The sequence below is a fragment of the Octopus bimaculoides genome, chromosome 15 (genome assembly GCF_001194135.2).
Source record: "Octopus bimaculoides isolate UCB-OBI-ISO-001 chromosome 15, ASM119413v2, whole genome shotgun sequence".
In the NCBI taxonomy this organism is placed as follows: Eukaryota; Metazoa; Mollusca; class Cephalopoda; order Octopoda; family Octopodidae; genus Octopus; species Octopus bimaculoides.
In genome coordinates, this window is record NC_068995.1 from 50,818,948 (window position 1) to 50,834,629 (window position 15,682).

At 37.6% G+C, this 15,682-nt stretch overlaps 1 protein-coding gene across 6 annotated transcripts in view; it reads right to left on the reverse strand.

Annotated features, from left to right (window-relative positions):
• Positions 1–152: 152 nt before the first annotated feature.
• Positions 153–15,682, reverse strand: part of LOC106870787 (aryl hydrocarbon receptor nuclear translocator homolog) — a 54,624-nt gene continuing 39,094 nt past the window's right edge. For 2 of the 6 annotated variants that reach the window (XM_052973334.1, XM_052973331.1), the window contains 11 exons: positions 14,744–14,836; positions 13,487–13,604; positions 13,196–13,225; positions 11,974–12,174; positions 9,598–9,808; positions 8,769–8,875; positions 7,495–7,645; positions 5,399–5,840; positions 4,262–4,325; positions 3,437–3,475; positions 153–2,175 (listed from right to left, as the gene is read on the reverse strand). In XM_052973334.1, the coding sequence (XP_052829294.1) occupies positions 1,949–2,175; positions 3,437–3,475; positions 4,262–4,325; positions 5,399–5,840; positions 7,495–7,645; positions 8,769–8,875; positions 9,598–9,808; positions 11,974–12,174; positions 13,196–13,225; positions 13,487–13,604; positions 14,744–14,836 (1,683 nt within the window). In that variant the 3' untranslated portion in view covers positions 153–1,948. The remainder of the gene's footprint in view (positions 2,176–3,436; positions 3,476–4,261; positions 4,326–5,398; positions 5,841–7,494; positions 7,646–8,768; positions 8,876–9,597; positions 9,809–11,973; positions 12,175–13,195; positions 13,226–13,486; positions 13,605–14,743; positions 14,837–15,682) is intronic. The other 4 variants (XM_052973332.1, XM_014916985.2, XM_014916984.2 and 1 more) reach the window with 4 other exon arrangements.

The following is a 15,682-nucleotide window of genomic DNA, read 5'->3' on the forward strand; positions in this document are numbered from 1 at the left end:
AATGTTTTAATCACTATTGTCCACTGTTGAGTTAATTAAGCAAACTATAGTTAATTTAGTGTCTTGAGAAATTTTAATTAAAATTCTACCCATAATGAGAAGAACCAAGAGCCAATCATTGTCTGAGTTAATTAACTGACGAAGAGCAAGGATGACAAACCTGGAATTTCAATTTATTAAATTTGGGTGGAACATGGTTTTTATAATTTGCTTCAGGTCTTCAATCAAGTTTTGTTAAAAGCTATTCACATTATAAACAGAATTCTTATTCCAAACACTCAGACAGAATATTAAAAAAAAAAAAAAAGGATGAAGGGGATGGGGGCAAACTGAAGTATAAGCAATAGCACATGCAAACACACACACACGTACATATATATTTATGAGAGGACATTTTTCTAAAGGTGAAAAAGAAGACAAAAAGTATTCTGTGTTAGGAAAGAGAATTGATGGAGTTAATTTTCTTCTACCCTATCTTTTGATTGTAAAATCTTTCATCAAAATATCATCTGTGAGTGTCAAGAAATCATCTCCAAATATTGATAATTAGCAAATAATTTTGGAACAATTCATAATTAAATTTGTGGGTTAATCAATGATTATAATCTAAAAGTAGTTAGATGTAATATTCTAGTAGAATTTGGTATACATTTTGTTCTGTGCCTAAAATAATGATTCTATTGAAATCAGTTGGCATTTGGGGTCAGAAAGGAAGGATTTAGGTTAATAATATCAGCAGATTACAAGACACCAGCCACCAACTGAAATGCAACATTAGGAGTTCAAATCCTTGAGATTTCAGTTGCTGGCACAGTTAATCTTCTTATAATGTTTAAGAACAGATTTCCTTTATGAGACTATTTTGTTAGCAATATCACAACCAAAGAAACAAAAACAGTTTTCTGAATTAAAGACACAAAGAACCATCACTATATTTGTACCATATGTATTATGAAAAGAAACTGGTAGTGGCTGCTTTCAATGTTCAATAGAGAAGAGGAAGTGTAAATCAAATATTTACTTACTGACATGATTTAATGAAGCAGAACTAAAAGAAACGGGGCATAAAATTAGTCCAAAGAACTAACTTTCAATATTTTGCATTCGGTATTGGGTATATATCGTATAATGAAATACAGAATGAAAACCCATTGTTACAAATATCCAGAGCATCCCATATGTCGGTCAGGTATGCAGTTTCTGCAAAGGGGAGATGTGTAGAAAATAAAATATGTAACCAAATATTGTATGTCAGAAATAGAGAACATAAGAATTGGCTAATATCTGATTGACAGTGAGGAGAGGCAGATTCAGTCTTTAGTCAAAACAAGCCAATAGCTTATATTCAATGTAATTCTGGAGAAAGACAGTTTGAAAGAAAAGAGGACTGGACTGGAGTCTTGAATAATTTTGCTGGGGGTTTTTTTTTTTTTTTTGTATTTTGTAAGTTAAAATTGATTGTTAAATAAGAATGGTAATCAGTCAGAATCTCCAATTTAAACTTTTCCTTTAGTGTAATAAATGCTTTAGCAAGGTTTTCATTAGAGTTCTGGAATGATATTGTCAATACAGTGTCATGTTTGAGTTTAAGCAGTATATCAAAACTTCTGTGTTTATGGCTACTCCATAAAACCGATACAATCTGAATGGATATATGCAATATTCTAAATTGAGTTGATTGTTTTGTTTTTAAATACTGTGGAGAATTCATGAGCAAAATCTGAGAGACATCTCTACAGTAAATTGTCATAGTTTATTTGTTTAATGTTTTATAAATCTTTCTCTATTTTGCTCTAAACACAACATAAGAGCGAGTTAATGCTCTCATTACTTCTTAATCAGATCAATTATACATAACACATTCTGTTTCCTTTGCATAACATGTAGCTTTCATGTTACACAATACTGAGTTGATGTTTGGGTGGACTATTGATGAGAACTCACTGGGTCATTCTCCAAAAGTATTGAACATGCCTGTCAGATCACTGAACTCTGGTGTGGTCTGGTCAAGCATTGGAAACATGTTATTGAATTCTTCCGGCTGCTGTTGCTGCTGCTGCTGTTGTTGTTGTTGTTGAGCTTGTTGTGCTCCTGCTGATGGATTGCCTTGAGAAGAGCCTTGCTGAGCATGATCCCCTGTATTTCCAGACCACTGCTGCCATAGTGGTTGGTTACCTGCAAAATATAATATTACCATTGAAAAAAACCATTTAATAGATCAATTTGTTCTTCATGTTTCAATCATCTACAGACACCTTCAGCTGTAATTACAGGCCTCATTATTCTAAGCAAAGGTGCATGGTTCAGTGGTTAGAGTATCGGGCTCACAATCATGAGATTGTGAGTTCGATTCCCAGACCAGACCGTGTGTTGCGTTTTTGAGCAAGACACTTTATTTCACGTTGCTCCAGTTCACTTAGCTATAGAAAAGAGTAGCGATGTCAATGGTGCCAAGCTGTATCGGCCCCTTTGCCTTTCCATTGAACATCGGTGGCGTGGAGAGGGGAGGCTGGTATGCATGGGTGACTACTAGATTTCCACAAAAAAACCTTGCCTGGACTTGTGCCTCAGGGGGTCACTTTCTAGGTGCAAACTCATGGTCATTCTTGATTGAAGGCAGTCTTTACCCTTTATGCTTAATCCCAGGACGGGGCATAATAAAGAATGCACCATTTTAACACACAAAGATACTTTCTCATGGTCTTTGTAGTTACTGGGTGGAAGAGAGAAAGTTGTCCTTAGAACAGAGACATAACCTGAATACTGGTAATAAAGTAGGAACTGGTAAAGGACTCCAATGGGCCAGGAGGTAGCATTAAACCAAATGACAAATTACATGTCTCACAAAAGAAAGTTCCTCAGATGGGCTTCCATAATTTCTGTCTACATAATTTCAGTCAAAGGCATTGGTTAACCCAAGACAACATTTGCAAAACTCAGAGAACATTACACTTATAGATGCATCAAGTGTGGCTGTGTTGGTAGGAAGTTTCTTTCACAACCATGTGGTTCTCCATGCGCATGCACACATGTATACCATGACTCATATACTGTTCACTTTCCTGATTGTTGTACATAATTCTATGTACTACACATGCACCTTTGATGAGTTGTAGTGCACCTGAGCACTATACCCAGTAATTTCATCATTGTCGTCGTCGTCATCATTTAATGTCCATTTTCCATGCTGGCATGGATTGGATGATTTGACAAGAGCTGGCAGGCCGGAGAGCTGCACCTGGCTGCAATTGTCTGTTTTGGCATGGTCTCTACAACTGGATACCCTTCTTAATACCAACCACTTTACAAAGCATACTGGGGGCTTTTCATCTAGCAATGGCATGGGTGCTTAATATGTGGCACCAGCACAGGTAATAACTAGCAGTATTATTAGCATTCACAGTAGAATCAAAGAACTGATTGAAATTCGACTTACATTTGAAATCTGGTAAGTTGAAACCAACAGCTGGCAAATCTGGAAACCAAATTGAAAGAATTACTTTACAAACAGCATAACATTCCCAAATTATTTTTTCCCTCCATTTTGTTTTTAATTTTTGAAAATTATATTCCCATTATCATAATCCTATAAATAAATGCTATTACATAATTTATCTCAAGACTTGTATGTTTAACTGTGATGCTAGGTTTTCATTTCATTATTTCTTCTGGCTTGTTTTTGTACTCTGTGACAGTAGTTTGGTACATGTAATTCCACTGAATTCATGTAAATTCTGTTAGTGCATATATGTGTGTTATTGGTATTTTTGAAGAGTGATGTCAGTTCATTAACTATTTTAACCCTTTTCTCAGATCACTCTGTCAAATATAATGTTTGTTGGTTTATATTGTTTTGAATTAATCGTACATTATCCTGTTGTTTAGAGATTTCAGTGATGTGATAGTTTAATTTTAGAATGACATTGTAGGGCTGAGGTGAGAGGCCAGATCTGGCCAGTTTCAATAAAAAAAACAGGTCAAATATTCTGGCTGGATATGGTCAGTTTGAATGCTAAAGGGTTAAGAGTTGTTTGTGTGATTTCTAAATCTGAACTTTTTTATTAGTTTAATCGAATCCATTTCAAACGTCTCAAAGTACTTGAGAAGGGGACAGATAGAGAACAAGGAAGAAGGGAGAGAAAGAGAAAAATAAAGGAGAGAAGGGAAAAAGAGAGAGACGGAGATAGGAGTGATTAGCTAAAATAAACACTTGACAAGCTTTCTGATGCCTTTGAGACTATAAAACATCGTTGGCGCTTACCTGGCGAACTGTTGTCAGGGCTCATTTGATTATAGCCTGGGTTTGTACTGTAGTCAGCAGTTGGCTAAAATGACAAGAGAATATAAAGTTTACATTGTAACAAATAACTCTTAGATGAGTTCAAAAGTGTACCTATACATGTACGCATCTTCTTTCATCTTTTACTTGTTTCAGTCATTAAACTGCGGCCATGCTGGGGCACCGCTTTGAACAATTCTCAGCTGAATGACTCAATCTCAATACTCTTCCTTTTGTACACATAGCATACCTCTTCTTTCGGGTCATACTGCGTCATACCTTCTTGAGGATATGACACAGTACCCGCCTCTGTTTTCAGTGTCTCCATCACAGAAGTGAGGTTACAATAGCTTGCTGCCATAATCAAACAGTAAAAATTTCCATCAGAACACAGCTTGTCAACATGTGCTTTCATGCAGATAAAAGAGTTCTCGGTTCCGCTTGTTACTATGGAAACAGGCATGTGCTTTCTCACAGGAAAAAGAGTTCTCATGTTCTGCTTGTTACTATGGAAACAGGCATGAATGTGTCTGTCGCTTATGATTAGTTAAAATCACCAAAATTTTTAACCTTTAATTGCTAATAATTCTTTATTTATTGATTTATAGCAAAAATGATTTTCACGTAATTCATTAGCCTGTAAAGGTGTATCATTACACTGAATATGAAATCAATTCAAGCAACCCTGGAAGAATGAGAATAAAGTTCACTTGAGCAGGACTTAAAACTCAGGATAGAAAGGGCTGCAACTAAACACCACAAGGTATTTTGCCCAATGCTCCACTAATTTCACCAACCCCATCATCCTAGTGTGTGTGTGTGTCTGTGTGTATGTGTGTGTGTGTGTGTGTGTGTGTGTGTGTATATATATATATATATATATATATATATACATACATATATATTTCATCCTTGTCTCAGTTTTATGGAGATATAAGCCTATAAATGAGGTAATTTACAATGGAACAAGTAAAATATCACAACATATACACAAACGCAGCTGTAGATAAGGCTTGAACCTATGACCAAGTGGTCAGTAGTCTGCATTCCTAACTTTTGCAACCATATAGCTTCATCACAACCAAACTAAAATATGAGAAAAGTGAAAAGGATACAAACCTGGCTTTGTGCGTATGCTCCTTGACTAGACCAAGCATTACCAGCCATTTGAGAGGGACTCTGATTAGGGTGTCTGACCAAAGATGGCATTGTTGTGGCAGGAGATACCTGAGGAAGTGACATGGCAGCACTGGGGTATTTCATTGTAGACTGAGAATTGTAGCCGTACAAGTCTTGTTGGGTAAGGTTACGATTAGTGCTTAGCATACTGCGGCTGTAAACATCGGCTGTAGAATAAGGATCACGGTAATCTGTTTTCACGTTAGCTGTTCGTAAACCTAAGGAGTCTGTAGGTAGGCCCCGAGGAGTGGCGTATGTGTTTATAGTCGGCGTTGGCTCTGAACTTTGATCAGTTGGATTCTGCATAGTTGGGGCTGTAGAATTACCTTGCTGGACACTTCTAGAACAAAATTTGGGGATTAAATTCTCAAGAAAATTTGAACTGCAAAATTGAATATGGTAACAAATAAAAAGCATAAATAAAAATGAAAAATGGTTTTGTTACATTAATTCAAACAGTACAGATTTAATCCAACTAAAACTTAACTAAGTTTAACTCGGATTCCAGACAAACATAACAACTTCATAGGGAATATATATATATATAAACGAGTTATATTTAAATTAATATGACTTGGTAATATGTATCATGATTTCACTATTTGCATTAGATGCCAATGTAGTCACTCTTGGTTCTCTAATTCCTTGACCTCGTGAAACATTGAAGATATGACAGTTAGAAGAAGAAAGGGATGCACCAGCATTAGGCTTGTACACATTTTCTGCTAAGTAGAGATGACCAACATGAATGTAAGTGCATTGCTCAGGGATACAATGCACAACCTGGTCTAAGAATTGAAATCACAGCCATATGATTGTGACCCCAACACCCTTCACATATACACCTTATAATCACTGAAAAAATATCAACTGGCTCATGTGGCCCAAGCCCAGTGATGTGGCCCCAACTATTTTTGATAACACCTAAGCCAGCAACATAGGTCAGCTAACATATTAGTGTTTGAGCCAACCTGAAATGCCTCTATGTGGTCACTTGATTCGCTAGAACAGCAGCCAGATTTTTTTGGGGATTACACTCCACTGTCTTAGAAAAAGACATAATGGATAATGTAGTCTTGAATTCCCTGAATATAGGGAAAAAGAAAAACCAGGTTGGTCATGGCAAGAAAGCTTATATATCTGCCCAATCGGGGTCGATCTTAGCTCAAGCAAAAACAAACTAAACTACAACTTTTGTTTATCGTTTCTGAAACTCTGATAAATTTTACCTCTTTTCAGGCATCTGGTGATGGAGTGCCAAATAGAAATAAACAAACAAATTTATCTGACAATGGCTGGCTTGGAATTGAAACCACGAATCTCTCTACTTCCACTATCAACATATGTGATATGATTCCTATGTTTCAAAAGTTTAATACATTGTCCTAAATGGAGAAAACATTATTTGCCAACATAACATGGCAGTCCTGGTATAGGATGAATGTTGCTGTAATTTAGCCCCAGGAGACATCGTCTCCAGCTGGCTACATGACACGATTTGTGTCCTTATATTTTCGAACAAGGGAATCCTAAATGTTTCCAAAAGTAAAAATAATGTTGATGTGTTTTAAGTGTTTTTCTTATTTTCTTATGTTGGTATGAAGCCTGATATAATTAAAGGTAGCTGAAATGGGTAATCCATTTTCAAAAAGCATTCATGGCATAAACAAAACAAAATGAAGTGAAATGACATTATTCTAACTGGAAATAAAAGCTCAGATCACTAAAAACTTATCCAATGTTTAGAAGTGTGCTGATGAGAGAGCCTTTATGTGGCTGCTTGGCATACGAAATAGCAACCAAATCTCCTTCATATTACACATTCTATCATTGTAATTGGAGAAAGGATACATTGGATAAATGTAGTCTGAGATACACAATGCATGAGAAGATATGACAATCTTGGTTGAAATGCTTTAGACCATAGATCCACTGAGTTAGGACTGACTCGTGTCTAAACTCAGCACACACACACACACACACACACACACATACAAAATACACATACGCATATTCTTAAATTTCTGATTACTTACTTAGCAGAACTGTTGTTACAAACTATGTATTCCACTTCGTCTGTGTAAGGGTTTTGGAAACTAAAACTGCTTGTTCTCAGCCACATCCATTCCCGATTCGATGCTCTAAAACGGTACATAATGGACATCACCTGGCCTTTCAGTTTTAATACTGCAAAATAAACAATAAAAGTTCTTAGACCATTTGGTAATCCACCCCATAGATAGATGACTTAATGTATAAATATATATACGGTCCATTGCTTCACCTACCAAGGTATTGCACCATCACATCAGATGCCAAGATCGACAATAGACCAGCAAAGGTGAACAGGGCATTTGGTAGACTGTACAAATGCATGTGGAAAAACAAACACCTGAAAAAGGGCACCAAGATCAGTGTGTCGAGTGCCTTAGTCCTTACCACTCTCCTAAATAGCTCAGAGTCATGGGTCACTTATTGTCATCATCTACAACACCTCGAGTGCTTCTGCCGACACTGTCTCCACACCATCCTCAACATCCACTAGAGCGACTTCATCACCGATGGCAGAAGTTACTAGCATTGAAGCCATGCTGCTGAAGTCCAAGCTATGCTGGGCAGGGCATGTCTCCAGGATGAAAGAACATCACCTTTCCAAGACTCTCCACTGGCCATTGCAACAGAAGGGCATCAAAGAAGTCACACAAGGACTGTTTGTAAAAATCCCTTGATGCCTGTCACATCAACCATCACCAGTGGTCCACCCTTAGTGAGGACTGTGATGCCTGGCACTTCACCATCAGTTAGATAACATAGTCTCAGGCACATGTTTATCTGAAAGAAAAAGAAAAATTACAAGATGAGCAAGGCTGGAAAGCCAGAAGGCAGAAATCAGAGATGATCTGAGGTGTGAACAACAACCAAGTAGCACTCCTTTGGTTGACGAGTGTTCCATTTGATCCGATCCGATAGAACAACCTGCTTGTGAAATCAATGTACAAGTGGTTGAGCACTCCACAGATACATGTGCCCTTAACATAGTTCTCAGTGAGATTCAGCATGAAACAGAATGTGACAAAGCTGGCCCTTTGAATTACTAGTAAGACTCATTTTTGCCAGCCGAGTAAACTAGGGCAATGTGAAATAAAGTGTCTTGCAGGGACACAATGCTGGGAATTGAACTTATGACCTTATGATTGTGAGCTGAATACTTTAACCACTAAGCCATGTGCTTTCATTGAACAACATCTACAATAACAACGGCAACAATAACAATTAAAATCAAAACAAAAGATAGAAACCAACAGCATACCTTGTTCAAAGCTATCTTTCATATGGGCTTGGTCTTCCGGATGATAAAAATCAAATGCAGATTTACCAAGAAGTTCCTGAGGTTGGTAGCCTAGTACTGCTGTCACTCTGCACAAAATAAACGAAGTAAGACATACAAGAATAGAGCTATTTCAAATGATGACAGCGTAACAAATGCAATACAGTTTTCTTTTATCATCTTATATTAGACATGAAGACGAGACACACCACATATCCTGTTAATTACCGTACTTGTATGCCATTGTTCCATTATGAAGCCATTTCAAGCTACTAAAACTTGGGGTTGCTACTGCTGCTGCTGCACCTCCTCCTCCTCCTCCTCATTTAACGTCCATTTTCTATGTTGACATCAATACTCTTTTACTTGCTTCAGTCATTTGACTGCGGCCATGCTGGAGCACCGCCTTTAGTCAAGCAAATCGACCCCAGGACTTATTCTTTGGAAGCCTAGTACTTATTCTATCAGTCACTTTTGCCGAACCGCTAAGTTACGGGGACGTAAACACACCAACATAGGTTGTCAAGTGATGTTGGGGAGGACAAACACAGACACACAAACACATAAACACACATACATACATACATACATACATATATATATATATGACAGGCTTCTTTCAGTTTTTGTCTACCAAATCCACTCACAAGGCTTTGGTTGGCCCGAGGCTATAGTAGAAGACACTTGCCCAAGGTGCCACGCAGTGGGACTGAACCCGGAACCATGTGGTTGGTAAGCAAGCTACTTACCACACACCCACTCCTGCACCTATGTACATATTAAATTCTGAGAAATAATCTAGGAATCTTACCGCTGGTCAACAAACGTAAACTTTCCGTCTATGCTGTGTCGGGTAATAAATTCTGAGGAAGCGTTTTGTCCCATGAGATCATTGCAGTTTGTAGCACTGGTTACCTGCAGTCGACCTATACCAACCAGGCAGCAGTGGCTGTGGGGCTCCTCTCCATCTTGACGCTCTATCTGTTGCACTCCTACAAAGGAAACAAATCCATTTTCAAGGTCTGAAAGTAAGTAATACAGACGTTAGCACTGTGTTGATATGGAACACGGTGAAGAACAACATAGCTACAGAGAAGAACAGGAAAAGCACACAGAGACTAAACACATAAGGAGAAAGGTGTTTAACGACTACCATAAGGAGAATATCGTTTAATAATAGAAATAACAACAGCAGTAGTACTTATCATGTTGTTAGTAATATAGGTTTCAAATTTTGGCACAAGGTCAGAAATTTTGGGAGGAGGGGATAAGTTGATTCCAATGACCCCCCAGTGTTCAACTGGTACTTAATTTATTGACCCTGAAAGGATGAAAGGCAAAGTTGGCTTCAGTGGAATTTGAACTCTTAGTTTTCAGATTATTCAGTCAAATGTAATGCTTATTTATATTTACATCATCATCATCATCATCATCATCGTCGTCGTTTAACGTCCGCTTTCCATGCTGGCATGGGTTGGACGATTTGACTGAGGACTGGTGAAACCGGATGGCTACACCAGGCTCCAATCTAAATTTGGCAGAGTTTCTACAGCTGGATGCCCTTCCTAACGCCAATTGTTTATAATTAACCATGTCATTATCTTGTAGCTTTGAGAGTTTTACATGATTGTATATTTTTAGAATGACATTGTAGGGTAGTGTGACAGGCTAGAACTGGGTGGTTTGAACATAAAAGAGGTTCAATATTTGGGCCTGATATGACCATTGGAATGCCTTTACTAGAATACTCTCTTTTGCAAACACTCAGACTAAATCACTGATCTGAAGATAATTCCTGACTCATTATTTCTTCCTTCATCCCTGCTTTGGAGACATCACTAACAGAAATCACACAAGAAAGACTTCCTCTTCCGACAAAACAGTATCAAATAATACCCCCACCCCAAAGATATTTAAAAATGATAAACTGATTTTGCCCAAATTCTTTCCAACTCACTTTACTCGTCTCCTCCTTTTCCAGTAAATTTTGAAGAATCTCACATTTTAAACAGTGGTAGAAGACCTACCTTGATCCAGCAAATTGACTATTCTTCGTAGTTTTCTTTGTTTATATGAATCACCATCATCATCGTCGTTTAACGTCCGCCCTCCATGCTAGCATGGGTTGGACGATTTGACTGAGGACTGGTGGACCAGGAGGCAACACCAGGCTCCAATCTGATTTGGCAGAGTTTCTACAGCCGGATGCCCTTCCTAATGAGTTTCTACTAGTACATGATTTTTCAGGCATTAATTTGTCCTGCACATTATGTTAAATACAAAATAATTTTCTTACCAGTTTAAAAAAAAAAAAAATCCTTAACATCATTCTTATGATGATTCAATGAGTTTCTACAATGTCACTCAACCTGCTAGAAATAGCAGCTAAATCTCCCACAAAACACACCTTATTGTCCAGAAAACAAAGAGACACATTGGATAGTGCAGTTCTAAATAACCAGCACTTGAGACAAGGACCAGATGATCATGGTTGGAAAACTGCTTTTGATCATGTCTGCTAGCTCAGACCGGGGCCTGGAGCTATACAACACTATCTCTTATGAGTTAACCAACCATGGAAACCTTTACTAATATTCTCTATGTGGTCTAGCAATATGCACATACTATTTTCTGTGTCCACATACCCACCCAACTTCATGCTTTTTCTACGTTGACTGGCACGTCAATGTTCAATGTTTGAAGCTATTGTTTAACACCAAGTCAGTTTCATAGAATAGACCTTATGCTTCAGGACACTCCAGCAATGACTATCTCATTTGGGACTACAGTGTCCAATGTGTTGTTCTATTTTCAAGACACTAGTGTATGGTTACAGGGATATTTGGCAGTCATTTCGAAAGAGTCAAGCTGCCGCAGAGGCTCTCCTGCTGGTTTGTAATATCCCAAGCCGTGAGCATTAAAAATATGACTACTGAGAAGACACATCGCCATGCAGCCAGAAACTGGTCCCAACCATTTTGCTGGCTTTGGTTTTCAAGTTGGGAAATCAATAATTTGGCTTTGGTGTTTTGGAACCTCTTGGGTAGGGCAGCTGAAGTAGTAATGAGCTGCTAACAGATATCATAAAAAATACAATATTCTCATGGTATTGTTATCATTATATCTTAATGACACTGTAATGGATTTTCTGTGTTTTTTTAATTTTTTTTATTTCAAGGTGCCTTACCTCTGTTAGATGGAGGCCAGTTCTTTATATAACCTGTAACATGGACAACTGAATAGCTATTGCCATCAGAGGATGGACCAAATGCGTTTCTCTGACGGACTCGAATTGTATGGTTGGCAGTCACAGGATCGACTTGGACGTTACCCATCTTCATGCGGCAAATGAAACCACGCCGAGAACCCATGCACAAACGTATGGATGCTGTCAGGGAGGAAAGAGAAGGATGTAGAAAAATGTAGGTTAAAAAGAATCAACAATGAAAGCAATAAAAAAACAGTAAAAAGCAAAAAAAGTAAACAAAAAAATAAAGAATTTCCATTGATGTTGCTGATTTAATACACAAATAATAATAATAATAATAATAATAATAATAATAATAATAATAATAATAATAATAATAATAATAATAATAATCTTTTCTACTATAGGCACAAGGCCTGAAATTTGGAGGGAGAGGACTAGTCAATTACATCAACCCCAGTATTCAACTGGTACTTGATTTATCAACCCTGAAAGGATGAAAAGTGAGGTCGACCTCAGCAGAATTTTAACTTAGAATGTAAAGATGGGCGAAATACCACTAAGCATCTTGCCTGGCATGCCAACGATTCTGCCAGCTCTCTGCCTTAATAATGATAATAATAATAATAATAATAATAATAATAACAACAATCCTTTCTACTATAGGCGCAAGATCTGAAATTTTGAGGTAGGGGACCAGTTAATTACATCAACCCCAGTACTTGACTGGTCCTTAATTTATTGACCCTGAAAGAATTTACCAACAAGGTTTTGACAGCTCAGGGTTATAGCAGAAGACATTTGCTCAAGGTACCACGCAGTGGGACTGAACCCAAAACTAAGTGGTTCGGAAACAAAGTTCTTGACCAGACAGCCCTGCCTATATTTATTTACTTGTACAGTAGGTGTGCCTGTATGTCTGTATAGCAGGGTGTACCTGGCTCAAACAGTAGTAGGATCGGTATGATTGACTAAGATCCCTTTTAAGTGGTAGACGGACAATTCGTCGACAGACAGTTGGCCAACAGACAGCTTGGACACTTCCGCATGTCGACTTATTGTCCAATTGGCGAATTGTCTGCACACTTTTTAAGCAATGCCTGACTTTGGCTGCAGTCCAATGATTGAACACAGGAAAAGAATATGAAGAAAGAAAGAAATGTGGGGAAAAGAAAAAAATAAAGATACTTTCTCAACTTACATTGATGACCTTCTTTCTTAACAGTTCCAGCTGAAAAATAATTTATAGATAGATTAAATCAATGAGTAATTAGAACTAATGGTAGTGGTGATTAGTTAATTAATGATTTCAAATTTTTGCCACAAGGGCAGCTTGGGGAAGGGGATTAAGTCGATTACATTGACCCCAGTGTTGCACTGGTACTTAATTTATCGACCCCGAAAGAATGAAAGGCAAAGTCAACCTCGGCAGAATTTGAACTCAGAACTCACAGTAAATTGTTGAGAAGAAATATATCGGTTGATTACTCACTTTTCAAATCAAGAATACGTCCAGTGTTTTGGGATTCAGTAGTTGATAACTGTTCTCGGACTTTCTCAAGGTCGTCAGGATGCACCATATCGTAAATAGTATTTCCAAACCAGTCAGACTATAAATAAATAAATAAATATATAGATAATGACTAAAAAAACAAAAACAAAATAAAATTATGAAGAAAATTAGAATTAATTTTTTTTATAATTATTTCTGTTTTATTTTTTGAGCAGTGGATCTTGAAGCACCTAAAGCTGTAAATAAACATTTCTACTATAAGCACAAGGCGTGAAATTTTAGGGGAGGGATTAAGTTGATTATATCAACCCTAGTACTCAACTGGTACTTAATTTATCGACCCCGAAAGGATGAAAGGCAAAGTCGACCTCGGCATAACTTGAACTCAGAATGTAGCGACGGATTGCCCAAGGTGACATGCAGTGCAACTGAACCGGGAACCATGTGGTTGGAAAGCAGACTTATTACCACATGACAAAAAACTTACCATGTGATTAGTCATCCTGGTAGTAAATGTTGTATTGAATTGGCAGTTAAGGCAAAAGTCACGGACGCAAAGATGTATCAGTGACTTTTCTCACTACATAATGTCATTCCTTACTTGTAAGCAGTTGACATTATGTAATTAATTGTTTGTATCAATGATCTTTACCTTAACAACTACATAAGAAGTGACATTATGTTATTAACTGCTTGCATCAACAACCTTTACCTCTCAGCCATTTCAACAGAACGTTGATTACACGGATGACTAATCACAAATCACACATTAGTTTCCTCCTTCCGTCCTCACTTCCCTCTACTGCTTCAACCCACCACCTCTACACTATACTCAAAATTACTCCTGTACTATAAACAAGGAAGATTTGTTCACACCAAACTCTGTTTTGAGGAGTTAATATTGATAAAACTTAGAAGTAAACAATCACTGATGATAATACTGTGTGTGTATGTGTGTGTGTATGTGTGTGTGTGTGTGTGTGTGTATGTGTGTGTGTGCATGTCTAAAAACTGGTGCACTTCATGTGTTTTTTTATGCCTCATAATTTAGTGGTTTGACAAAATAAGTACAAGACTGAAATATGTATTAGTTTTGATATAATCAACTAAACTCTTCAAGATGGTTTACCAGTAGAGCTGAAGTCTAAAGGCAGAAACCAGCAAAAGAGTACAAGCACACACACACACACACACACACACACATGCAAATGTATACCAACAAAGCAATCTACGTACCTGAGATTGATTAAGAACTGGGCATACAGAGTCGGATACATAAATAATTCTTCCTGTATCACATTGGACCACAAACAGAAAACCATCTGCTGCCTGGAATTGAATAAAGAGGAACACATTGAATGAAAAAATATCCATGTCAACAGAGACAATCAATATACCGTAAAGTGATTTGATGGTAAAAGAAAGCAAGAATTATAACTGGTTCATTCTTTAAACATTTTCTAACACAAATTGAACATTTTTTCTATACCATCACGCTTTTGAAGGCCAACCTTCAAAGCTAAATTCAATTACTTTGTCAGAAGTATTACAATTTATACCTCTCTTTCAACACTCATCTGCACAAGATCTCACTTCTCAGCTACTGCATTGAATATTTTTTCCAATCCTTTTTAAGGGCTGCAACACAGTCCAATACACTCTGTACAAATATTTTCCATCTAATACCTGTAACATTTCAAACTGAATATAAAATATGTTACCACCATCAAAATTGACCATCAGTTTAAGGAAGTATAGAATGGCTATGAGCATTGTTCTTCCTCATTAGATAAATGAATAAAGACATTAAATAGCTTGGAGATCAGAGAGACTCTCCTGGTCAAGCTGTTACTTCTTCACATTGAGTGGCCACAGCTCAAAGACTATGGACATCATCATCATCGTTTAACGTCCGCTTTCCATGCTAGCATGGGTTGGACGATTTGACTGAGGACTGGTGAAACCGGATGGCAACACCAGGCTCCAGTCTGATTTGGCAGAGTTTCTACAGCTGGATGCCCTTCCTAACGCCAACCACTCAGAGAGTGTAGTGGGTGCTTTTACGTGTCACCCGCACGAAAACGGCCACGCTCAAAATGGTGCATCTCATGTGCCACCCGCACAAGAACCAGTCCAGGGGCACTGGCAACGATCTTACTTGGCTTGCCGGGTCTT